The following is a 27332-nucleotide window of genomic DNA, read 5'->3' on the forward strand; positions in this document are numbered from 1 at the left end:
GACACACACACACAGAGGGACACACAGAGGGACACACACACACACACACACACACACACACACACACAGAGGGACACAGCACTACACAATTACTCAGTTCTCAGTCTGTTTATGTGGATTGTTGGTTTGTTGGTGGACAGGGACGTCCCCACTCATTAGCAAAGAGGAGATAATTATAGGCCTCTGATCTACTCGAAGCTCGAGAGCAAAATGAGAACTCGCACACAACTCGCTGTAAAAACTACAGGTTCCCTGAAATCTGATTTCACAGTGAGGGCTCGATCCGAGCATCGCATACCACATGGGTTGATCATGTTAATGTGTGTGTGTGTGTGTGTGTGTGTGTGTGTGTGTGATAGCTGTATATCCTGTGTGTTAAATGCTCTCTTACCCAAGTTGTGTCTCTTGGTTTTGGCATGCTCATGGATGTGTTTCTTCGTGAAGCAGCCGAAGAAGACGCAGTGGAGACACGAGTGCAGCCGGTTCAGGTGAGCACCACACATGTGACATATACATGACTTCGCCTGGAGAGAACAGGGAGAGGGGGAGAGAGAGAGAACATCAATCACACACTGAGAATTAAAAACAATCTGAAAAAGGTGAACAATGAGACGGACAGTGAGATGGATAGACAAACACACACAGAGAGAGAGAGAGAGAGAGAGAGAGAGAGAGAGAGAGAGAGCAAAACTGAAAGAAAGCCAGACAGACAGAAAGACAGCAAGATGTGCAGATAGAAAGGCCTGGTGTAATGTGAGATCAGTAAACATGCATACTAAGTGAGCACAACCCCACCCCCACACACACCCCTGTACAATCATCATGTCCATGTACAGACCACTTCACTGACCTCACAGATCCGTGCTGCAGTATGACTCTGCATTTCTTTCTCTCATCGAATTCAATCTTCACATCACGTGTCCAATATCAAGCACCATGCTGGAGGAACTATACATGACTCCATTCAAGCTGCATCCACCCCCATTACGTCTATCTGTTCACTCCACCCTTCCCTCTCCTCTATCCATCCGTCCATATGTCTGTGTGTTAATCTTCTATTTGATGAGGTATTGATGTGTACTGCTGTGGAGACTCAAGGGCAGGACACATCAGTATTCTGTTCAAATCCTATTTACCGATCGTACGTACACACACACACACACACACACACACACACACACACACACACACACACACAGTGTGAGAGGGAGTAAGTGTGTGTGTGTGTGTGTGAGAGAGAGAGTAAGAGAGAGAACGAGAGTGAGAGATAGAGTGAGAGAGTGAGACAACCCCAAGATACGATTTATTGAACAGAACCAGTTTAAAAACTCCAGTCACCAGTCCAAGTGAAACCCAACACAACTTTTTGACCTCCGCTTCCCCCCAGTTTCAGTGTATATGACTTGAAGGATAAGTGACCATGAAAGCATTAAAGCGCATTAGTCAGTGTCTGTCTGTCTGTCTCTCAGCCAGTCAGTGTCTGTCTGTCTGTCTCTCAGCCAGTCAGTGTCTGTCTGTCTGTCTGTCTGTCTCTCAGCCAGTCAGTGTCTGTCTGTCTGTCTGTCTCTCAGCCAGTCAGTGTCTGTCTGTCTGTCTCTCTCAGCCAGTCAGTGTCTGTCTGTCTGTCTGTCTCTCAGCCAGTCAGTGTCTGTCTGTCTGTCTGTCTGTCTCTCAGCCAGTCAGTATCTGTCTGTCATTCTGAAGTGTGAGAAAAACTGTACAATGTTCCTCTCATGAAGTTGCAGCAAAAACAGAAGCAAGAACTCAGCTGAAGTGCTGCTATTTGTTCTAAAAGACGATCGAAGCTCGAGGCTTTAATTTTTGGTTGCTCTCGAACAATTGTGATGAAATTTAACAATACCATAACGAGGCCTTTAGGGAGCGTGAGCGCTGCTGCTGCTGGCGAATGAGAAGTGACAGAATGAGTGCACCTGCATGACTGAACCATGCCGAACATTATCAGGTCATGTGCTGAGACTGAGACCAACAGATCTCTCTAAACCTCAGTTCTTCTCCAGATCAGATTATTCAATCCTGACAAACATTTCATCTGAGCAGCACGTCCAGAACATGTTGTGATCACCTGCTTTGATGGTGGTGGGTTTGAAGGTGAAGTTTATGATCTATTTGAAATGATCTCCATTTGAAGACCTCAGTCTTTCCTACAGTCGACTTAAAGACTTTGATTATATGTTAATAATACCTGAAATCTGTCCATCCAAATGTTTGTCTGTCCATCTGCCTGTCTGTCTGTGACCCACTTGCCTGTCTGTGCATTCATTTGTCTGTCTACCTGCCTGTCCTGCCGTCTGTCTGTCTGTTATCCTCAGAATCTCTCTGGGTTTTTGTGCTTATTGTTTTCAGTGGTTTGGTTTCTTCAGATTTAAAACTCCTCCCAGTAGTGCACATTTTTCCATTTTCCTCCCTTCAGATTGTTAGAAATATTATCACAGACGACGCCTACAAACCCAGCGCTGTTAAAGCAAGTCATTAGAACATCTTTAGAACGTCCCTCTGCAGGAGCGGTCAGTTGATCTTGATTATTTCTGGCGATTCTGAATAGGAATGCAGCATGTTTATTAGCGGCTTCATGAGAAACACTCGGCTGTTTAAGAATGGAGGCTGCGGTTGCCTCATCAAACTCTTGCTCCAAGTTTCTGCGGCAACCAAACACCCAATCAGCGATCAGATGCTGCATTTCTACATCATAGACAGAGTAGGAGGCATGTGGGTGATAAACAAAGTCAGGGGAGGAGAGAGGCATGAAAGAACAAAGGAGGAGAGCGAGAGATGGTGTGTGAGGAGGGAAAAGGAGAAGTAGTAAGCAGGAGAAGAAGGGTTGAAACTGCAACGCCAAAAGAAACACTGCAGTGTAATGGGGAAGACGGCAACGATTAGCCTTGGACCCCTTTCTGCCACAGCACTACAATGAGATGGTGGCTCTCAGTGTGTGTGTGTGTGTGTGTGTGTGTGTGTGTGTGTGTGGACTTAGTTCAAGTTTCAGAGTTCAGGATGCAAGAAAACAATCCTGCTTCAATTTTAGGGTTTGAAGAACAAACTCTGAACTGCTACATTACCAAACAAACGGCAACCTGACTGTATATTCAGCTTTAAGTTAATGGTGTAATAATATTGTGACTGTTTCATCAGACCGGAAAACAAAGCACAATGCTACACAGGACAGTATAGTCTGCTAGTGTAAGTCTCACATGATAGCTAGCTAGCAAACTCCCACCTCAATCTTCTCTATACTGTATCCAGGGAAACACAGAGAGCCAATCAGACGGCTACTCAGGATTAAACTATACAGCTTTTCAACATTTCACTTGCGTTTCTATGCGATCTGCACATAAAAGGATGTGAAGAAAAAACATGAAACCTCCAGTAGAGTTCAGTTTGATGATAGTTGATTGCTGGAACTATCGGCTATTGGCAAAAAAACATATTAGGGCTGCAACTAGCGATTGTTTATGATGAGCGATTAATCTGCGCCCTCTAGAGGTGAACGCTGATGCCATGTGCTTTTTGTTTATACAAGACAGACGAGCGTGTTCAGTACTATTTTACGTAGTGTGTTACGTTTGTTTCTTTTTATCCGGTATCGAGTTTAAAATCAATTCATCGGACATCGGACAGTACGATCTAACCGAGCTATTGGTATCAGTCGACCTCTAAACTCCAGGTAACGTTATTCAAATCAAATTTATTCTGCGGTTTGCACGAATATTACAAGATTGTTTATGGAGCTGAACAAGCTACAGACATCAGCTAGCTCCTGAGCCAACTACTGCTATGTTATAGCACACAATCTTTCCAGATTTCACACTGCCACTCGGACCTGCAGCCTGCCGGGTTTAAAAATCTATTTTTCACTTAAATTAATTGAGCCAAACCATTGCCTTGACAACCGATCATTAGAGTTCGTTTCATAAAAAATGCATTTTTCGGAAGTGAACCTGAGCCGAGGCTTCAGCGTTTGCATGAATCTCTCAGTTCTGCTGATTTAAATGTCTACTGAGCCTTTGGAAAGCCTTTCAGGCAGCCATAGGCCTTTTCAATGTCTTGCTCCATAAATTCAATCTGAAGCTCTATAATGTTGGCCCCTCGCAGTAAGGCGGTCCTGGTCTATACATCCTGACGACAGTCTGTGGTTTTGTACAAACATGAAAAATAGCAAGCAGCTGGAAGAGAGATGAATTACTGCTGGCTGGCGGAACAATCGTATAACACCGTCGATACCGCATGGGCTGCTCGTGAACAATGATTAACGGGTAATAGTGGAGCCGTTAATAAATAGATGAGCCGTAACATGGGGAGGTGAGAATCCCTGATTTACTGGTAGGATCTGACCAGGCTTTCACAAGGCCTGAGATGCTGCAGAAGAGCACAGAGGAAATTTGAGGTCCAAAGCAGTGACTTTACTCTCAAAGCTGAAATTTTATTTTAGAAAATAAACCCTCTTTTGCTCCTGGCCATGGCAGCAATCACACGTGAAGCAGCTCATTCCTGAGCAAGAGGCACAAACGCACTCCGGATGAGATGCCAGTCTATCTTTCGGAAGCTGGAAGAAATCCAGTCCATACAATCCCACACAAACTAACATCATTAACGGTCATAGCTTACTTTAGACCTTCATCGATACTACAGGTCAACCCGTAGTTAATTGCTGGAGATATTGGCAAAAATACTGATCATATCATACTGATAGTTTTTCCAGGTTGCGGGCCTTCAGAGGCCGACCTCTAGAAGCAAACTCACTGTCGTGCTGTTTATTTGAAGTGTCTTTCTTTATTCATTTTGAACTGTTTTTTTTATTTATTTCAAGTATTACTTTTGATTCAGTCTGAATTCACTCTTTTTTCTTTCCTCAATATTTATTATTATAATAAATACATTCAGATTTATCTCATTTAGCACAAATTTTAACAATTCATTTTTTTTTTTTGAAAAGTTCAGTTCTATTTTATGTGTTTAATTTTTTTCAATCTAGGTTGATTAGCTATTGGGCACGATCCAACCTAGTTATCAGGTAATTAATACCCTCTCGATCTATTCCTACATTCTGTCCAAATCTACACGTTACACATGATTAGCACGTGTGTCTTCAGAGGTGGTCGATACATTAGTTTTCTCTGCAACGACTTGTGATCTATTTCAGAGTCCTTTCTCTTACTCGTTTTCACTCCGTCAATTTCCTGTAATGTCGGTAACCATGGCAGCGACGTGTCATGGCAGCAGGTACTTCATAAAAACCTAATGATGCCCAAACGCCATGCAGCCGATACAGAAATACAGACCCGACACCCTAAATACAGACCTGCCCAATGAACCCACACTGGGCTGTTTGGTCCACCTGAGCTTCCAAAAACCAATCAAGATCATCATGAAGCTCTTTCATTCAGGGTTAAATAAGGTTTAATAGGTAAAATAACATTTTCTGACAGACTTATGAGTCACAGTTTCTCACTATCAGGGACAAAACAACATCCATCCATCGGTTTTCTCTGCGTAAAACAAACCTGGAATGAAGACATTTGTTGAAGTTTGCTGTAAGAAGTAGAACATTTAAGTAGATCATATCCTTAAAAATCTTATATCTTATAAACACACACACACACACACCTGTTTTACCCAAATGGGGTTACTATTAAACTATTTAATTTCATTTTTCCAATTATAATATTTGATTTATTCTTTTTTTTTTCTATTATTTTGTTTCTAATGTTAATTAATAATAAACTGTGTTAATAAAAAACAAGCAATTTGATGTTTTGCATTTTTCCCCCCGAACGCACCGAAATTAAGCTGAAGCGAGACTTCAGAACTGAGCTACGTACCGTAACCACGAGTTTTGTGAAGTGTTTAAGTGTCTGTCTACGGTAGGGTTTCTATCCAATCAGATTACAGCCGTCGCATCAGGTGTTGCCGTAGGAGCGACAGAAAAACAGCGTGGGTTCTTGTTTTAAATCCATGTTGATTGATGGTTTTGAAAAAAAACGCTTCAGACTGCGATCAGGTCACTTCGAGGCTCCTAGAAAGCGTCCAGTAACATCTGCATTTTCACGTCCTTTGATTGGATGGTCAGAAAGCGCACTAGTCAGAGTTTGCAAACCGCATCTGTAGCAAACTGTACAATCTCAAATATATTTGTGTGGATTGAATTATTATTTTTTTCGTTCCACAATGAGTTGTGGCAGACACACTTACAAGGACGTTTACAAGACGGACTTTTCAAGAAAGCTGGAAGAAATCCAGTCCATACAATCCCACACAAACTAACATCATTAACGGTCATAGCTTACTTTAGACCTTCATCGATACTACAGGTCAACCCGTAGTTAATTGCTGGAGATATTGGCAAAAATACTGATCATATCATACTGATAGTTTTTCCAGGTTGCGGGCCTTCAGAGGCCGACCTCTAGAAGCAAACTCACTGTCGTGCTGTTTATTTGAAGTGTCTTTCTTTATTCATTTTGAACTGTTTTTTTTATTTATTTCAAGTATTACTTTTTGATTCAGTCTGAATTCACTCTTTTTTCTTTCCTCAATATTTATTATTATAATAAATACATTCAGATTTATCTCATTTAGCACAAATTTTAACAATTCATTTTTTTTTTTTTTTTGAAAAGTTCAGTTCTATTTTATGTGTTTAATTTTTTTTTTTCAATCTAGGTTGATTAGCTATTGGCGAGCACGATCCAACCTAGTTATCAGGTAATTGATACCCTCTCGATCTATTCCTACATTCTGTCCAAATCTACACGTTACACATGATTAGCACGTGTGTCTTCAGAGGTGGTCGATACATTAGTTTTCTCTGCAACGACTTGTGATCTATTTCAGAGTCCTTTCTCTTACTCGTTTTCACTCCGTCAATTTCCTGTAATGTCGGTAACCATGGCAGCGACGTGTCATGGCAGCAGGTACTTCATAAAAACCTAATGATGCCCAAACGCCATGCAGCCGATACAGAAATACAGACCCGACACCCTAAATACAGACCTGCCCAATGAACCCACACTGGGCTGTTTGGTCCACCTGAGCTTCCAAAACCCAATCAAGATCATCATGAAGCTCTTTCATTCAGGGTTAAATAAGGTTTAATAGGTAAAATAACATTTTCTGACAGACTTATGAGTCACAGTTTCTCACTATCAGGGACAAAACAACATCCATCCATCGGTTTTCTCGTAAAACAAACCTGGAATGAAGACATTTGTTGAAGTTTGCTGTAAGAAGTAGAACATTTAAGTAGATCATATCCTTAAAAATCATATCTTATAACACACACACACACACACACACACACACACACACCTGTTTTACCCAAATGGGGTTACTATTAAACTATTTAATTTCATTTTTCCAATTATAATATTTGATTTATTCCTTTTTTTTCTATTATTTTGTTTCTAATGTTAATTAATAATAAACTGTGTTAATAAAAAACAAGCAATTTGATGTTTTGCATTTTTCCCCCCCGAACGCACCGAAATTAAGCTGAAGCGAGACTTCAGAACTGAGCTACGTACCGTAACCACGAGTTTTGTGAAGTGTTTAAGTGTCTGTCTACGGTAGGGTTTCTATCCAATCAGATTACAGCCGTCGCATCAGGTGTTGCCGTAGGAGCGACAGAAAAACAGCGTGGGTTCTTGTTTTAAATCCATGTTGATTGATGGTTTTGAAAAAACGCTTCAGACTGCGATCAGGTCACTTCGAGGCTCCTAGAAAGCGTCCAGTAACATCTGCATTTTCACGTCCTTTGATTGGATGGTCAGAAAGCGCACTAGTCAGAGTTTGCAAACCGCATCTGTAGCAAACTGTACAATCTCAAATATATTTGTGTGGATTGAATTATTATTTTTTTCGTTCCACAATGAGTTGTGGCAGACACACTTACAAGGACGTTTACAAGACGGACTTTTCGAAGAAAGCTGGACATCATGAGGAAAAGTTCTGATAAAACCCGTGCAAAACATGAACCATTTTTACGTTTTCTTTCCTGTACACTTAAATTTGCCTTCATTTCAAATCCCCTGGAAAAAGCCGGGTTTATTTTATCGATGCTTTGCTAGAGATGATGTATGCGGGAGATGCAGCTGAATTGTGTTCATTGGGTTTCTTGCTTTAAAAATAACATTCATTACTTTCTTTACCAGAAAAAGTCGTCACAGTTTTTTTTCTTTTCTATTTAATATGTTCAGTAACAGAAACGATTTTTTGTGACATCACTACATTGGAATCTGACGCATCTACGATACCGGACATGTTTTCCACAAGTTGAATGTGGAAAGGTGAAAAAGTTGTCCGGAAAAGACACTGAGCATAAATCCAGAATCCGTTTTCAAAGTGAACTGAACACAGCAGCACAATCCAGTGAGCATCAACAGGGTTGGAAGCATTTCCTCTGCAATTCTTGGCGTCTACTGCTTTATCTGTGCACCCAATATCCTTTACTTTACTACGAGTACGAGTAAACCCCAAAACAAGACCCCGTCTTACACAGATGTGTTCTGATGACCCCATTATATCTGAAATATAATATTTGCCTACCCAGGAGTCTTCAAGTATGGAGATCTGGCTGATACTGATATGTAGAAATCAGGGCTGATAAACGGGATCTGATTGGCTATTTAGCTGAGCGAATGAGCACATGAGAAAAGAATAGCACCCACTTTTGCTGTTCTTTGCTACTTAGCAGACATGATTGAAAACAGCAACACGAGTCAGTTAGTATTGATCGCCGCAGGTGGACTTTAGTTTACAGTTTTCACTAGTCCGGTTTCACTGCTTGGATGCTGAACACAGACTACTGCCACCTGCTGGTATGAGAGATTTCTGTTCTCTCACGCAAGCGTGAACGTACACGCACGGTTTCAGTGCGTCAGATGCACCAGCCTAATAATCGGCCTAATTTGCGCACAATCAGCTGATACAGATTCGTAAAAAAATATTAAAAACCCAAACATCGACCCGATTAATCGGCCGGACGATAAATTGGTCGAAACCTAAACTATACGGTGGAAACTGAACAACCACTGAATGAGACCATGGGCATGTGGAGAACATGCAAAACTCCAAACAGACCAAACAACAGACTGAGATGAACTGAGGACCCTGGAGATGTGATGCAGCTGATGCTACTCACCTCACCACTGTATAGTGCTAAATGGGATTTAGAGGTAGTGCTGGATCACGCATGGATTGTGGTCAGACCTCCTACATCCCACTCTCTTCTCCACTTCCGAGCACAGGAAGGTGTAAGTGTTGAACAATAGGGTCGAAAAAATTGTGAGTGATCTTCACCAAAGCTGCTGCTGCTGATGATGGTACTAGCTTTGAAATTGAAACGTATACCAAGCGCTCTATTCCCAATCAAAATTGTGTGGGCGTGGCCTGTGGTAAGAGTGGGGCAGGAGATGGATGGGTGATGTTCCAGCTCACACTCCACTGAGCATTAGAGCAGCATAAACCCTGCACATGATCACAGTGATTTCTGCATCCCGTGGAGTCGTTCCTTCTCCCCAAAGGCCACTTCCTGCCTTTTTCTCTGGAAACAATGCCAATGTCTCAGAGCATCTAGTCGACATCCTCACAGCCATCAAGCAAACACTCCCTCAGCCTTTGATGGAAGATGATGAGAAACGTGGTTTGGTGACTTAATGTACCTCGACATCACACTCGTTCACAGCCACAGTGCCACTGACTCAGATCAGTAGATGCAGTGAGATGCTGTAGAGGAAGTCCAACCTTTACTATCGTAGATTATTACAGATCTACACCTGCACCTCATCTCTCACCGTCACCTCTATAACAGGAAATCCTACACACATACATATACATACATACATACATATATACATACATATATATATATATATATATATATATATATATATATATATATATATATATACACATACACACATACATACACACACATATATACATACATATACATTATACATATATATATATATATACACATACACACACACACACACACACACACATACATATATATATATATATATATATTTTCATGTCTCCTCATTTTCAGCCGTATTAATTCCTGAAATCATCTTTCTAAAATGTTGATCTTTATTACATAATAAAATACAGTGAGAATATAATCGACACTGGTGGTCTGAAGTCTGTTCGTCTCTGACTGCACTGTGAGACAGCGGTGTGGACGTGTGTGTGGATTTCCACCTCTAATCAAAGTTCTATCTGATCAGGAGATGCGGCATATAAACGTGACCCAAGAGAAGGACTGAAACCATTACCAGTAAAAACAACAAACTCTGAACCATCATGACCATCAGCGTGTTGGAGTTAATGATGACGGGTTTCACCGTCTTTGTGTACTGGACTTTTAAATGAAGGAACTCATCATCGATCTACTGACCAGGTGCAGAAGCGAGTGGTGATGAAGGCAGGAGCAATGCATAGTGGCAGGAGAGAGGTGTGATGGAGGCAATAGGGAGGCATGATGGAGGTGTGATAGAGGAAGGAGGGAGGTGTGATGGAGGTATTATGGAGACAGGAGGGAGGTATTATGGAGGTGTGATGGAGGCAGGAGGGAGGTATTATGGAGGTGTGATGGAGGCAAGAGGGAGGTGTGATGGAGGCAGGAGGGAGGTGTGATGGAGGTGTGATGGAGGCAGGAGGGAGGTGTGATGGAGGCAGGAGGGAGGTGTGATGGAGGCAGGAGGGAGGCAGGAGGGAGGTGTGATGGAGGCAGGAGGGAGGTGTGATGGAGGCAGGTGTGATGGAGGTGTGATGGAGGCAGGAGGGAGGTGTGATGGAGGCAGGAGGGAGGTGTGATGGAGGCAGGAGGGAGGTGTGATGGAGGCAGGAGGAGGTGTGATGGAGGTGTGATGGAGGCAGGAGGAGGTGTGATGGAGGCAGGAGGGAGGTATTATGGAGGTGCGATGGAGGCAGGAGGGAGTTGTGATGGAGGCAGGTGTGATGGAGGCAGAAGGGAGGTGTGATGGAGGCATTATGGAGGCGGTGTGATGGAGGCGGTGTGATGGAGGCAGGAGGGAGCGGCTGTGACCGGGTTCAGCCCAGAGACTGACGCAGATTTCAGCATGAAACACGCGGTTCACTACAATACAGCAAACTATTCATCTGCAGTAACAGACCTGAGCGTCTCTCTCTCTCTCTCTCTCTCTCTCACACACACACACACACACACACACACACACACACACACACACACACACAGAGTCTGGCAGCACATCGCGGCTCACATGGCTGCAGGCCAGCTGTAATGATCAGACTGTGATCATAACCTCCCACCCCACCACACACACACACACACACACCACTTCACCATCACACACACACCACTAACCCATCACCATCACACACACACACGGCTGTGAACGAAACAGGGTGGAAGTTGCATCACTCTGATTAGTGGAGTTATGAAGCTGGACAGAGGTGTGTGTGTGTGTGTGTGTGTGGCCCGGTGGGTCAGCAGTGTCTCTGAGCAGGCGCGTCTGTACCTTGCGTTTCCTGGTTTCGGCCGAGCCGCTCCACACAAAGCACTGGTAAATGACGCGCAGGTTCTGCTTCCAGTTCTCCACTTTGAAGCCGTTCACGTGGGAGCAGCCTGCCGGACCCATGGCTGCGCAATCGCATCCGAGACGCGTCGCAGATTCAGCGACAGGAGCCGCGTTCCGCCGACCGACACCGACCGATTATTATCCAGCGATTGTTCCGTTTCGGCAGGCTCTGCAGGCAGCCGCGGCGCTGCTCCGGACGCGTGCCTCACTCATACGGCAGAGCTCCGCGAGATGTAAGCCTTATTCCTGGAAGGTCCTCGGCATCTGCTCGCTTCCGCCGCGGTGTGGTTTTAATCCCGGAGCCACTTTAAACCTGCCGTTTTTCCAAGTCGGATGTTTTAATGGACGGCACTGGAATTCAAGTGAACACCGTGGGCGACACAAACCTCACGGTGCCGCCGCCTGATTGGTGGATGGCACATTTCGTGCGTCTTCCATTGGTTGAGGGTTGTGTCATTTGTGTCTCAGGCCCCGCCTTTACTTAATAATGAAGCGGCCTAATTGGCAGCGCGGGCTGCTCTTCAAATGCACGATCATGTTACTCCCACCCCCCTCTCTGCCGGAAGCTCCGGTGTTGGTTCGGTACAGCGGAGGGACAGTGTGTGGGCCCAGGGCATGTTCCGGCCGCTTTTCCCTCAAACAAGGGGAAACTTTTATTTTAATGTTCACATCAATAATTCATGTTTTTTTTACAATTACACCTAGTTGACTTCGCCATGTTACTGACGTCATTTCCGTCACTACGCTCCCTTTCACCATCGATGTATGTATGTATATTATATATAATGACAATATATATTAGCACAAAAATTTATATATATATATATATACACACACACATACACGTATTGAAGCAATTAAACATAAAATAGTAAACTTCTTAGCATAATAAAGTTTCAGCTCTTGTGGGAATCGTTCACACACATTCTTGTCCATGAATATGTACTAAATTATTTCCAGTAGTCTGCCTATGTTGTAGCGATTGGCCAGGCAGAGGGACTGAGCTGAGAAGGATGTGCTACAAGTTCCATCTGCAGTGAAGGATGCATATGGAAGTGTGTTGACAGGGTGGAGAGAGGAGTTGTGGTATTGTATGAGGAGGTTAGGTGTGTCAGAGAAGTATGTGAAGGTGGTGCAGGACATGTATGAGGACAGTGTGACAAAAGTGGTGTGCCAATGTGGAGGTTGGACTGCATCAACGATCGGCTCTGAGCCCTTTCCTGTTTGCAGTGGTGATGGACAGATTGATGGACGAGGTCAGACAGGAGTCTCTGTGGACTATGATGTTTGTGGATGATATTGTGATTTGTGGTGAGAGTAGTGAGCAGGTGGAGAAGAGCCTGGAGAGGTGGAGGTATGCACTGGAGAGAAGGGGAATGAAAGTCAGTAGGAGTAAGACAGAGTACATGTGTGTGAATGAGAGGGAGGGCAGTGGAGTGGTGCGGTTGCAGGGAGAAGAGGTGGAGAAGGTGGAGGAGTTCAGGTACCTGGGGTCAACAGTGCAATGTAATAGAGAGTGTGTTAAAGAAGTGAAGAAAAGAGTGCAGGCAGGGTGGAGTGGGTGGAGAAGAGTGACAGGAGTAATTTGTGATAGAAGAGTATCTGTGAGAGTGAAAGGGAAAGTTTATAGGACTGTGGTGAGACCTGAGATGTTGTATGGATTAGAGACAGTGGCATTGAGTAAAAGACAGGAGGTGGAGCTGGAGGTAGCAGAGCTGAAGATGTTGAGGTTTTCGTTGGGAGTGACGACGATGGACAGGATTAGAAATGAGTTTATTAGAGGGACAGCGCATGTAGGACGTTTTGGAGACAAGATGAGGGAGGTGAAAATGAGATGGTTTGGACATGTGCAGAGGAGGGACATGGGGGATATCAGTTGGTTTTAAAAGGAGGCAGATGTAGAGGACGACAAGAGCCCTTTACAGTCAGGATTGGTGGGAACCCTTTAGCCTGAAATCCATGTTGCTTTAACCAATCAGATTACGAATTTGCCACAGCATCTAGCAGGCGTACAATTATGTCAGCATGTTCAGGTTTGGTTGGATGGTCAGAAAACGCACTGGTCAGAACTCACAAACTATACAACATTATTCATATATCCTACCTAGAAGAAATATATGCACACGTTTCACTGAAAAAAGAATCCATTTTCAGTAAATGAATTAGAATTGTGTATTAGAATGAAGACATCTACAGACAAGCGTTTCGAACAAAGAAGTCCAGTCATTTTATTGTTTCGGTCATAAATGCAGCTGTGGTTTTGCACTTCAATATTGATAAATAAAACACTGACAAAACAGGATTGGTGTGTATGGGAGCGCTGTGAAAGAAAAAAAATATATAATTGCAGACATTTTAGGATTTCCTCTGATATAGTCCATACTCAATTGGCTGATATTCGTCCTGATGATGGGTCTTCAGCATTGCAGGGGTCCACGTTTGTGGCAGAGGCCTCAGGAGTAGGATGATGTCTTGCTGCCAACATCGTCTTCTTGTGTTCCCATACTCTGAAGAAAATAAAAGGGAATTTAAGACAAGTGTTCTGGACTGAGTAGGGAACATAAGTAGTATTGTCCTGTCAGGATAAGACACGAACATCAGGCGTAAAAAAATATATATATATAAAAGAAAAAGTTTAAATGACAGAAATCTGTGTACCTTTTGTACAAACTGCGGATTGACTGTGATCTCCTGATCCATGGCCTTTAGTTTCTCATCCAGTTCTATACACTTCAGCATCTGGAGTGATGAGCAAATAACGAGAATATGTAAGAAACTTCGACATGACCTGAAAGCAGACCGAGTCGGTGTGGATCGGCAAAGTCGTCTGTGTGGGTTCAGTATATAATATTTAAGCACGGACGGTCAGAATCTCGATTTAAGAAACAGGAATAACAAAATGAAAATTCTCCAAACACAAAGGCTGGAATTGAAGAACACATATTACAGATATTTGACCTTGCTGTCACCTTGATCCTGCTTGTATCAATTCTAAAATCTATTCATCCGTTCATCTGCTGGTTACAAAAGATAAAACCAATATAACCTTCAAGGCATGAAAACTAATCAGTATCTTGGCACTGTTGAACTAGAAGATAAGAACTAATGAAGAGCATCGAATAAGATGTAAGTAAAATACACGGCTAAAAGGTTATTACAACTATAAAGATTCTAAATATAATTTATATTATTATATAATAATTAAAGATTATTCTGTAGCATCTAAAATGTCTTATTAATTCCACCTATTGTCCATTATAAAGTGTCATTCTCATACTGTACCATCACCTCTAACACCTGTATGTCATTAGTGTCGTGTCGTGTAGTGTTGTGTGTGTGTGTGTGTGTGGGTGGGTGTGTGTGTGTGTGACATTGCCCCCTTTTCCTCTTCAGCCAGGCAGCAGACTACTCAAAGCTTTACACATTTATTACACACCTCTTGGTCAATTTTGTGGAGCATTGCAGGGTTGTTGTATTTTTCAGGGTTGTCATGGAAACAGACCATGCCATCTTTCTGGTTGATACTGGCATAAATCTCTCCATCTTCAATCTGTGAGGAACAGAAGATCAGTTCAGGAGAGAACGCCCACAAGCTTAGCATGAAATAAAGTGAATAGTAATAAACAGAGAATCTTCCCAACATCTAAGTACATAATGTTACAGAAGCACTCAATCAGAATCCCAAAAGAAATCCTGACAATTCAGGGACTTGAGGGAAACCTATAAAGTGTAGCTCAATTCACCCTGACGTCCAACTGCGTCTGTCAGAGCACAACATGGAGACTCCAGGCTTGGCTGGATGAAGATGCCCCTAGTGGCTACTTGAACTAGTTGAAAGATCACAGTGACTGAAGGAACCCCTTGGTCTTGGTGCTGATGGATCAATCTGGTTTTTTTTTTGTGCTAACTTTAGGAAAGTTCACTGTCAGAATGTGAACCATCTCACACACTAATGGACTGCTTGGTTGGTGTGGTTGGTTAGGTCTTCCATTATTCAATACTGGATTTAAAGATGGGGTATTAGCAGACTCTAATATCCCAAGAAAAAACAGGTTTTGTTAAACTGTTTGTGTATGGTGGTGCTTTATACTTTGTCTAGAGGTCGATAGTTGATTGCTGGAACTATCGGCAAAAAAATTAAATTAATTAAATAAATAAAAATTAAAAACCCTTCCATCTTATGGTCCGCTGTCATGAGGAGAGCGGCCTCTAGAGGCGAATCACTGACACCACGTACACGTACATGTGAGCATGTTATAGGGCGCAAAGTATGGGATTATACAGTTATAGGGCGCAGTGTATGGGATTATACAGTTATAGGGCGCAAAGTATGGGACTATACAGTTATAGGGCGCAAAGTATGGGATTATACAGTTATAGGGTGCAGTGTATGGGATTATACAGTTATAGGGTGCAGTGTATGGGATTATACAGTTATAGGGCACAGTGTATGGGATTATACAGTTATAGGGCGCAAAGTATGGGATTATACAGTTATAGGGCGCAGTGTATGGGATTATACAGTTATAGGGTGCAGTGTATGGGATTATACAGTTATAAGGTGCAGTGTATGGGATTATACAGTTATAAGGCACAGTGTATGGGATTATACAGTTATAAGGCACAGTGTATGGGATTATACAGTTATAGGGCACAGTGTATGGGATTATACAGTTATAGGGCACAGTGTATGGGATTATACAGTTATAGGGCACAGTGTATGGGATTATACAGTTATAGGGCGCAGTGTATGGGATTATACATTGACAGGGCACAGTGTATGGGATTATACAGTTATAGGGCGCAGTGTATGGGATTATAGTTATAGGGCACAGTGTATGGGATTATACATTGACAGGGCACAGTGTATGGGATATAAAGTGTATGGGATTATATAGTAATCGAACGCAGTGTATGGGATTACACAGTGATGGGGATGCAGTGTATGAGATTATACAGTGATGGGTATGCAGTGTATGAGATTACACAGTGATGGGGATGCAGTGTATGAGATTACACAGTGACAGGACGCAGTGTATGGGATTATACAGTAATGGAACACAGTGTATGGGATTATACAGTGAAGGGGATACCGTGTATGGGATTAGTACCATATCCTAAAATATTTCACAGATCAAGATGTAAATGTCGGGAAATTAAAGCTGAAATTCTAATCTCTTGCTTCACATTTATCTTTGAGAAAAAGACAGAAAAGAAAAAGATTTGGCCTTGCTCTTTTAATACCCCTGCAGTGCTCTGTACATAATTTAATAGCTACACTTACATCAAACAAACTACTTCATGCAAAAGACTGCAACAATCTGGAAAAGCGTTAAATATTTTAAATGATCCTATTTGTGTGCAGGATGAGTTCTTCCTCTGATAAAAAACAAAACTCTCAAACATCCCTGACCAGAGTTATCAGTGTTCAAGTGGGAACAGTTCACATGGCAACAGATCAACAGATACACCAGGGATTTATCAGTGAAATTTGGAATTCTCCAGTTATAATAAAAGAACTGGATTCTGTTCAATATTTTATTTTAAAACACTGGAATTCAAATCAATTATCGTAGGATGAGATATTTTTCTATATTGGAAAAACGAATTGTTTTTGTGAAACTGTTCATTGTTGAAAATGCTCTACAAATAAATGAATTTAATTGAATTGCAATTATCTTAACACAGACATCATTACTTTCCCAGTGGCATCTACCTCTACATCATTAGGGTTAAAAGCCCTGTTTCTGAAAGATCAAGCTGGGAATCTGAAGCACAATGCAGACCAACAAAAATGTTAGTTTAAATGAGAGATCAGGGAAAGGGAACAAAATATTATCTGAATGTTTGGATATCCAAGTTAGCACAGCTGGATCAATAATCAGAAAATGGAAGCTGCACCACATCATGCAGGCCCTGCCAAGAAAAAGCTGTCCATTAAAACTGTAACACAAAAGGTAATAGTGCACCAGTCAACTATATCAAGAGCCTGTGTGGAGGGAGGCAAAAAGAAGAAGGGGTAAAAGTGCCATTTGAAAGATATCTAGAGCTTGCCAGAACACGTGAGTGACGCAGGTGCAAAGCTGGAGAAGGTTTTTTGGTCAAGACCAAAATACACCATGGTATACATGAAGTATGGTGGAGGCAGAATTATGCAGTGGGGATGTGTCTCATCAGCAGGAACTTAGCATCTTGTATGAACTAAAGAAAGAATGGATGGAGCAAGATATAGGACAATACTGCAAAAGAACCGACTTCATTTCACTACAGAAAAACAGAAGCTTGGGAGAATATTCACTTTTCAACAGGACAATGATCCCAAGCACAAGGCCAAAGCAACAGGAAAGTGATTAAGAAAAAAAAAGACAAAATGTCCCACAGTGGCCCAATCAATGTCCTGAACTCACTCCTATTGAGAACCTGTTAGAAAAGTGCAGTCGACAAGCATCACCCAAACACTCAGAGCAACCTGGAGCAAATCTGCTGAGAAGAATTGGCCAATATTACTTCATCACTGTAGGCAAAGCAGATACATATTACTGTGTGAAAGTTTTTCATTTCTCACAAACTTTCCTCAACACAAAAAATAATGTCACCATGAAATAAGTAATTTAGAGTTCCAGTGTTCGAAAATATAACATTGAACAAAATAAAACTTCAAAGCATCAATTGTGATTCAGTAATGTGAGATAAGTGGTCAGAGGTCAGGAGAGATTTGCATGGCACTGTCAATTATTCAATTAGGTTTTTTTTCTGGCACATAACCCTGGATTTGCATCATGGATTCTGAGGGGAGCAAGTAACAGTTAATAATCCTGCTCATGATCACATGATCTGACCACTCCACCTGCTCCTGCAGTCATTAATGTAGGCTGTACCAACACAATATTTCTGAACGATCACAGTTTATTGTTTGGTTTTTTAAAGCAAGTTCAGCATTTCCACCACCGTGACTCTGAGCAGGAAAAAAACAGCTGATAAGGCAGCTGTTGTGGTCACGTGGTAAATGAACTGATGAAGGCAGGACACGTGTCGCAGGTGGTCTGTACAGTCACATAACAAACAAACCCGTTCTTTTCCTAAAAGCTTCACATCTGACACCTGAACAAAGACAAAAACCATCTGCTCACCTTTGTACCTGCACTTCTGATGCTTAATTAATAGTTCAATAGTTCAAATTCTTTACAGTTGTTTTACTAGAGATATGCAATTTTATCTCATTTTACTTTTTTTATCTTGTTGAGTGAATTGTGATATGAATGCTGTAATATTAGCTGTAGAATCCACTCTCTATTAGGGAAACCAAATGATTTAGTATTAGGGGTGTAACGATACACGTGTTCGTAGCGCAGTTTGTTGCTACAGAGCTTTTCGGTTCGGTACACGTGCCTTTGTTACACTTTAGCCTTTTATTTCCAGCTTCAAGAATTTCTCTTAAAAGGAGAAAATCCTGACAATTCCACATATTGATAGAGTGAATGAATGAAGGATGGAAGGAATGAAGACATTTATTATTAAAGTCTGCTGCAATAAAAACAATTAAGTAGATCACATCTTTAGAAAATGTCATATTAAATGTAAAACACACAAACACACGTGTATTACACAAATGGGGTCTAACAAATGTAAACTATTTAATTTAATGTTTTCATTTATTCAATCAATATAATCAATATAATAAAAAGTGTATTGCATTAATTAGATTAATTCTATTAAATTTTTTTTAGATATTATAATAAAATATTATTGTATATTTACCCAAGCAGGCATTTTATTTAAAATTGTTTAAAAAATGTAAACTGTTCAAATGTTGATGATCACAAATAATAATAATTATTCTATAATTTAAATAATAATAAACTGCATTAATGAAAAAAAAATTATACATTATATGTTTCGTGTTTCTTCCCCAATAACTGTACCGAAATCGAACCGAATCGTGACGTTAAAACCGAGGTACGTATCGAACCGTGAATTTTGTGTACCTTTACACCACTACTTAGAATAATTCTTTATTTTAATTTATTCAGGTGTAATTTCACTGAGGAGCCCAGCAGCAGTGCTTGTTATGTAACTACGAGGATGATGAAGGTGGTGGTGGTGGTGTAGCTGACTCACCATGTGCAGGACGTATTTCTCAGCCTCCTGGGGCCCTGAGAGCTGGACTCGACTCGCCATGTCTTGTAAAGACAACGTCAGGAACGTCTACATCACAGAGAAATCAAACCATTTAAAACCAGAATGCACGTAACTTCACTCGTAACGAACTGTGACACTGTGCTGTAGAAGAACCTTGGTTAGCCTCTGGATGTTCTTCTTGTACAGTGAGGAGAGGCACTGCTTGACCAGGCCCATGTTACTGTCACGTGTGAACGTTTCGCTGTGCTTGTTGACGAGGATGCGCAGCTCAGACGGGTTGTTGGTTGTGTACACTTGGGCCAGCTCGTGGTAAACATTACTGAGGGGCTACAACAACAGAAAGGATATTAAGGAGTTAGCAAACACCCCCAGGTTCATAGAGAACAGAAAAATAAGATAATTATCACTAGAATAACAATGAAAGTGTATAAGCGTCACACGGTGTGTTTCTAAGGCGTAAAGAGTAGGTGTGACTGCACCACTTCATAATATTCACAGGAACAGCTGGTGGCTTCAGCACAGCAGATCAGCTATTGATGATCATCATATTTCCTTCTTTGCTCATTATTTCATCATCCTTACCTTTACCTTATCCAGCTGGGCACAGGGTCGGTCATGACACGCTGCCCTGGAGCAGAGAGGGTTAAGGGGCAACTTGACTATTAATTCAGAGCTTTAACCACAACACCTAACAATGATCCTTGTTTACTAACCCGGAAACCTACAGCTTTGTTTGTTAAATGTTTTGATGAGAATTTACAGATCAAATTGAGAAGAAAAATCGTGCAAATACAGAAAAAACCTTATATAACATATGACCTTATATAACATATGACCTTATATAACATATGACCTTATAAACAATATGACCTTATATAACATATGCTACTCGTGCTCCTGAGTGAGTTTTTATTTCCACAAGGGCAACTAAGTGTTCTCTATCGAAAACACATCCTCAAGTCCTCACCTGGGCAGGGAGTAAAAACACTACTGCAGAATCGAAATGAATGTTCATTGTTAAAAGTGCTATACAAATAAAAAAGAATTGAATTTGAATTGAAGTAAATAAACAAACAAATAAATAAAAAAGAACAAGAAATCAACCCAAAACGAACTCATGAAAACAAACACAACTTTTTATTTAGTGAGAGAAAAAGAAAAGTTAACTGGGTTTGACCGGTTCATGTGCTGTGGGTCATAACAGAATTGGTTCATAACTTCCACTTCTTCATGCTTCATTTTGTTTCTCAAAAACTGTTTCTGGAAAACGCTTCATATTTTCCAATTTGTATTTCAAAATCAGAATTTTTTTAAATGTGCGTGTAAAATTTTGTTCAGTTTGACAAATATGTACAAACAACTTTGCTAAATCAGGTGAAGATCCATGTAGTTGAAGGAACCATAATCATAATCTTTCTTCGTATATCCCAGCGATGTTAGGAAGCCCGGAGAGGGGTTAAGGGCCATGCTCAAGGGCCCAAGTGTGGCAGCTTGGCAATACTGGGGTTTGAACCCATGACCTTCTTATGATTAACCCACAGTCTTAAGCACTGAGCTACTGAGAAAGTCACTGATAAAAACCAGTCTAGACAAAAATAAATCACATACATCTACTTACACAATCACAAAGACCTAATTACTTCACCCCCCCCAAAAGCCTTACCTTAATGAAGCGGCCCACGATCTGTGACGTGTATTTGGGTAGCGGCTGCACCTTGCCATGAAGAATGAGAGAGACGAGGATGTACTTCTTATACGCCTCGAGCATGATGTGACTGACAGCCATAGCCGGAGTGGTTATAGCCTAAAGGGGAGAAGAACAAAGTTTGCTCGTGTTTGGGACATCTGACTGTACCCTAAAGCAACACAAAACCTCATCATAAAGCTACTAACCACCTACAACATTCCAATTCTCACTACAGAGTAGGAGGAAAACGTGTCTTTTTCTCTTCCATCATGTGGATAATATCAAATAAACCAGAGATACTTGGTACCTGCTCAAAGAAATACAGTGCTCTTTCGAAGTTCTTCAAACCCGTGTAGATCATGCCTCCGTAATAGTAGTAACACAGAAAGTGCTTTGCATCGTACGCGCCGTTCTCTTTGCAGATGTCCATCATGTCCAGCTCCAGGAAAGGAACTGCAGGCTTGAAGCATTTTGCTAGCAGGCATAGCTGGTAAGACGCAAAATAAATTCTGTCGATTTGTGTCCAGTTAAACATTACAGGAAGTGTATGTGAATTTTCTACAGTACAAACCTACCTGACACAGATCTGCATGCACTGAGGTAAGCTGGTTTGTGTTCATCTGCATTTTGTCTATTGCTTGTTTGATGATACTTATACCACGTAAGGGCTGTGAAAGCAAAACATCTACATCAGGATTATATTCAGACGGTTATCAGTGGTCCGACTACAGGACCATAGATTTCATCAGTCGTACAATTCAAACATTTAATTAAATTCAGCACTTTTTTATCTCTTTCTAAATATGTTAGCGTTAAAACCCTTCACCTGTTTCCGTTCCACTAGAGCATTAGTCAGCTGATGGCAAAGTCCAGCAACTGAGAAACAAACAGGAGAAAAGCAGGAGCTAATCACTGTAAAATACTGAATACCTGCAGTGGTGCTCTGTATAGAGCACTGATTACCAAACACACAGAAGTGATATGAAGACACACTAGAGGACCACCGATATGGAGTTTTACCGATGCCGATAGTAGGTTGGATCGTATAACGATCAGGTTGGTTGATAAGCGATTATTCAATCGATAGTTTTTAAAAATGAATAAAACAAAAAACAAACAAAACCCTGTAAAATTGTAAAAAATAGTAGTAGAACTGAATCTGCACCGAAACATGAAAATGCACTAAATGAAATAAATATGAATATATTAATAAATTATTTAGGAAAATAAAACAACATGCATTCAAACTGAAACTAAAAGTAATCAGTGAATCGCCTCTAGTGGCAACTCGCGTACTGTATAAAGCAACCTGGAAAAACTATTGGTATGGATTTGTGATGATAGCAGACAGTTCCAGCAATCAACAATTCGACGAATTGATATCTAATATAGTCTAATATGCACTGTGGCAGAGTTTTTTTTTCAGACCCCAAGCTGAAAGTGTCTATCAAAACCAGGACAAAGTTCCTTCATTACTTAGGAAAAAAAACTGCACACTTGCTGATTATCTCACAGAAAAAGCACGTAGGGTGCAGAAGAGTGTAAACTTACACGTGTCTGTTGCATATCGAATGTGTTCTCCATTGCAAGTGCTGATGAAGAGCTGGACTTGTGAGAACAGCGTCTCGAAGTCAGGGATGTTGGGCATGGAGAACTTCACGAACCTACAAACCACAAAAGGAAATGTAAACAGCCACAGCAACAACTTCTACACGGTAAAGACCAGGCAACCGGTTTTCATTTTGACAATATGTTTGCTTGTTTCATTTTCTATCACCTCATGACTAACCACATACACTATATAGCCAAAAGATTGTGGACACCCAATCATGATAATGTAGAACTTCTCCACCAAATTCTAGGAACTAAGGTTAGAAGCACACAAGTGTAAAGAATGCCCTTGTATGCTGAAGCTTCACATTTCCCTTCACTGGAGGTGATCACATCATGTGGTCAGACAATTGTTTCTTCATTATTCTGCCATTGGTGCAATTTCAATGTATCTGATTGGCTGCGTGGGTCAACATTGTTATTAAAAATCGCGATACCTCAAAGTCTTCAACTGTCTTCAAACGGAGATTTGAACTAAATGGAAAGGAATCGCCCATCCCGAAATAAATCGCGTCCGTTTTGTTTAAAGGAATGCAAGTTAATCCCTCACTGAACATCTCTGGCAGGTCCGAGTGGAGCTCCAAAAGATTTTTTTCTTTATTTGAATGGAGTGTCTCCTGAACTTCTGCTCTGATGTAGATGTGCTCTGTTTGCACCTAAGCATGGCACGACTGCAACACACTGATCAATGCTAAACACTCGCCATTAAATTACCATTTCAGTCACAAAAGTGCCAAATTAGTGCTTAGTGTTTTACTCTGGAGAAGTAATCGGATGTAAGAATAAATTGAAAGCTATCGTTCAGATTTCCCTCCGCTTTTGTTTCAGACAAAGAAAAGGTGTGTGAGGCTGTTTTGCGACTCACAGCACAGCCAACACGCCGAGAGAGTGCTCCTGGATGTCCAGCGCTCCTAACACAGTGTCCAGGTGGGAGAGGTTCTTCGCAAGCAGCTCTCCACTTTTATTGATCAGCTCACACAGCTGAGTCATCTGGCCTAGAGCAGAGAACAGAACACACACACACACACACACACACACACACACACAAGCAGGAGGACTTTACATGTCTGTGTAAACAAGCTGAACATGTCATGATATATAACATTTACACCAAGACAGATCGACACTATGATCTGGGATAAAGGTGCTGCTGGTTTGATTGACCAGCTGTCAATCATCTGTATGAAAAAACACAAAACATACAGCAAAAAACTTTTTAATGGAGTTTAATGGAGTGACAGGCGAAGAAGTACACGCATCTCAGATGATTCTGATTTTGACTCTGATTCGGACTGATTGTAAGATTCCATGATCCGTTTCTAAACTGCCTGCAGAGGAAATTTGCTCGTGGCACTTTACACTGAGGACTTGGAGGGTGTAGATTTATCACTACAGCTGCTGGAAAAATTGGCGATTATATTGCAGTGGATGCCCCGACCCAGGCAACACACACACACTCACACACTCGCAAGTGTATGACTCCGGTGTTTTGCTGTATCACACCCTGATGTTCAGTCCGATTCCACTTGAGTGTAAACACATTAATCGCAGGTTCTCTGTTGTTTATTTTGTCCCTGGAGTCAGTCAGTGTTCTCCTGAGAGAAGTTGCACAGCTTTTACAGCAACACTGTTATCATCACCACCCACCTGAAATCAGGAAAACTGATTCCACTCATGCTCTCAATTTATTGAAGTCCAAATGTCTTTTAACCAAGAACTGCTTTTATTTCAGAATACATCATTTTTCTGGGTGTCTGTAAGGAACACTGACACTTGCCTGTGTGTAGGAATCCTGTTTGGATCATGTAGAGATCATGTATGTATTAGGCATGTATAATATAGGGATCATGTACAGATCCTGCAGGGGTCATGTAGATCTTCTGTAGATCAGGTACATATAATGTAGGAATCCTGTATGGGTCATGAACATATCATGTACAGATCCTGCATGTTATTCGTTTTTAAGTAGGGGCTAATGCTGCTAGCTCGCTCTCTCACTTCGCGACGTTTATAAAGCTCGTCCTGTTGAGTAACTGTGATGAAACTGGACTGTTTCCGCAGTAATTTCACTTTTTATAGAAAAACAAACTAACCCATGCTAGCTCAAATCTGATCACTAACACTTCCAGTTAGCATGTTCCCAATCTAAATAGCTAGCTGTGTGTTTTCCACACCAGTATTTCCCGTTCTTGTAGGTCCCGCCTTCTCAACCCGGATTGGATAATCGGTAATCCGAAAGTGTTCGCGGACCAATCAGTGCGTGGCATGCGCGCACGAGCGCTAGAAAAATGAATCCCGGAAGGCGTGTTCGTCTGAATACGGGTGGGGAAAGAATAACGCGGTGTAACTATAGTAGGTTTGCTAGCACTGAATGTCCCGGGATGTGGGTGAGTTGTGTACATACCTTGAGCAGAAAGCTGCCGCACGTTGTTCACGAACTGCTCCAGCGCTGAAGCCATGATTCTACAGGTTTGGGAAGAGGCCGCTTGTAGCAGTTTTCATTCAGGTGTCAGAGGAGTAAGTGCTCGCTAGTCAGGTTGGCTCCGAACGGGTCTGGGGCCTCAGCCGCCACCAACCGACACCAAACTCTCGCGATACTGCGTCATTACAATTCTCGCGAGATTTCGGGCTGGTTGTGTTACAGAGCTGAGAGAGAAGGTTCACATGATCTCCTGAATGTAGAACATTTCTGAACGTTTCTATAAACTGCAGGAAGCACAGATATCACATTACTGCAGCAGTCAGAGAGCCTATACACCATGGGCTTTATAGTGTGGGACCTTTTTCTGTAGATCCTTTCATCCATCTTCTGTAAGAACCTCATTTTGGTCAGGGTGGAGGTGAATCCAGAGACCACTCTGTGCACTTGGGGATGGTTTTACATCAACAGCCTAAAGATCCATGAAGTTACTGATACACTTTAGAACTTTGAAGATGGATTTAGACTGAAATAAATCAACAGTCTGTTATCACTGAACATACAATAATAGAATTATAATGAATGGACATTCGTTGCCACCCATGAGTGCGGGTTCCCTTTGGAATTCTGTTCCTCTAAAGGTTTCTATCTCATACCATCTCAGTTTAGCGCCAGGGATCTTACACATCTACAAGCAGATCAGAGTTTCCAGTCCAGCTCCCAGCATGCTGTAAGGAAACCAGAGAACTTTCAGAACCAGAGAAACCAGAGAACTTACAGAGACTCCACACAGAGAGGAAACAGAGCTCAGGATTAAGCTGATGTCCTGGATCTGTGAGGACATGGCCCTGCCTGTAGCCCTGCACAAATACGTTGTGTTCTAGATACCATTAAAGAAATAAATGCTGAATGTGACAATTAAAAAAGCCGTTATGTTTGTATTTATATAATTGTTCACATTCTGCCAGTTTGGTGCCCAAATTCGGACCAAAGTCATGAATATTATTTTGTTTAAACTAAAATAATGTTAATGTTCATTAAAAAGTTATATGTTATTGTAATATTTTCCCTCCAGGGGAACAAACACAATACACTTTCACTATTTATTAACAAATACCACACTGTTGCACAGGGAAACAATAATCCTGTCCACTTCTGGATGAAGTTTTCTAACTGTAGGCCACTCGCTACAGCTGAGAATAATTCCACATGAACAGCCTGAAGATCCATGAAATTACTGCAGGAGTTAAACTCAAGAACCATGAGAAGGTGTGGATTTGGACTGCAGTTCCTATGATCAGTTAAAGTCCCCATCAATGAACAGTTGATAACCTCAAAAATAAATATAGCTGCAAGCAGCGATGGCGGGCCCTCGCACATTTGTGTATTACTATACGGTGCCCCCCAGAAAACAATGCACGGGGTGCAAGTGCATCAAGTGGGTAAATATCAGTGGACTATTTTATGTTGTTACTGACCCATTTGGGGACTGTAAGTAAAAGAAACCCCACATTTTAGACAAACGGGGGCGCTAGTGGGCCACTTAAGAGACACACCCTTGTCCGACAATTTTTGGACACACTTAACAGCCGACAAATGTGATGTATGTGTCAAATTTCAAGTTAATTTAAGCATGCCAAAAGCCTTAAATATGCCTGAAATAAAATGTAAGTTTGACGCGTTGCCATGAGAACAGCGTTCGAGATATCAAAAATCACTTTGCAAATTATCATCTACAATGTCTCGCCATCGCATGAATATCCTGGGAGGAGTATTTAAAAGTTCACCACATGCAACTGTCAAAAAATCCACCTTTTGTGACTGACACACTTCCTGGCGCCTGTTGGTGGCGCTATGTCCAAGATTCACAATAGGCACATCGATGCGATCGGAATCC

The 27332-nt window shown here is 41.5% G+C and overlaps 2 protein-coding genes across 2 annotated transcripts in view; both read right to left on the minus strand.

Annotated features, from left to right (window-relative positions):
* Nucleotides 1–12234, minus strand: part of usp22 (ubiquitin specific peptidase 22) — a 38985-nt gene extending 26751 nt beyond the window's left edge. Inside the window, 2 exon segments of the mRNA XM_046853755.1 lie at nucleotides 392–524; nucleotides 11520–12234. Of these exon segments, the coding sequence (XP_046709711.1) occupies nucleotides 392–524; nucleotides 11520–11639 (253 nt within the window). The 5' untranslated portion in view covers nucleotides 11640–12234.
* A 1548-nt stretch (nucleotides 12235–13782) lies between these two features.
* cops3 (COP9 signalosome subunit 3) lies at nucleotides 13783–25614 on the minus strand. Its single transcript, XM_046853756.1, has 12 exons — nucleotides 25421–25614; nucleotides 23882–24011; nucleotides 22957–23069; nucleotides 22232–22281; nucleotides 21981–22073; nucleotides 21713–21892; nucleotides 21382–21522; nucleotides 19872–20045; nucleotides 19698–19784; nucleotides 15016–15129; nucleotides 14238–14318; nucleotides 13783–14086 (listed from the first exon to the last, which is right to left on the minus strand). The coding sequence occupies exons 1-12, from the start codon at nucleotides 25473–25475 to the stop codon at nucleotides 14033–14035; spliced, it is 1272 nt and encodes a 423-aa protein (XP_046709712.1). The 5' UTR covers nucleotides 25476–25614; the 3' UTR covers nucleotides 13783–14032.
* Between the last annotated feature and the right edge of the window lie 1718 nt (nucleotides 25615–27332).

The sequence above is a fragment of the Silurus meridionalis genome, chromosome 7 (assembly GCF_014805685.1).
Source record: "Silurus meridionalis isolate SWU-2019-XX chromosome 7, ASM1480568v1, whole genome shotgun sequence".
Taxonomy (NCBI): Eukaryota; Metazoa; Chordata; class Actinopteri; order Siluriformes; family Siluridae; genus Silurus; species Silurus meridionalis.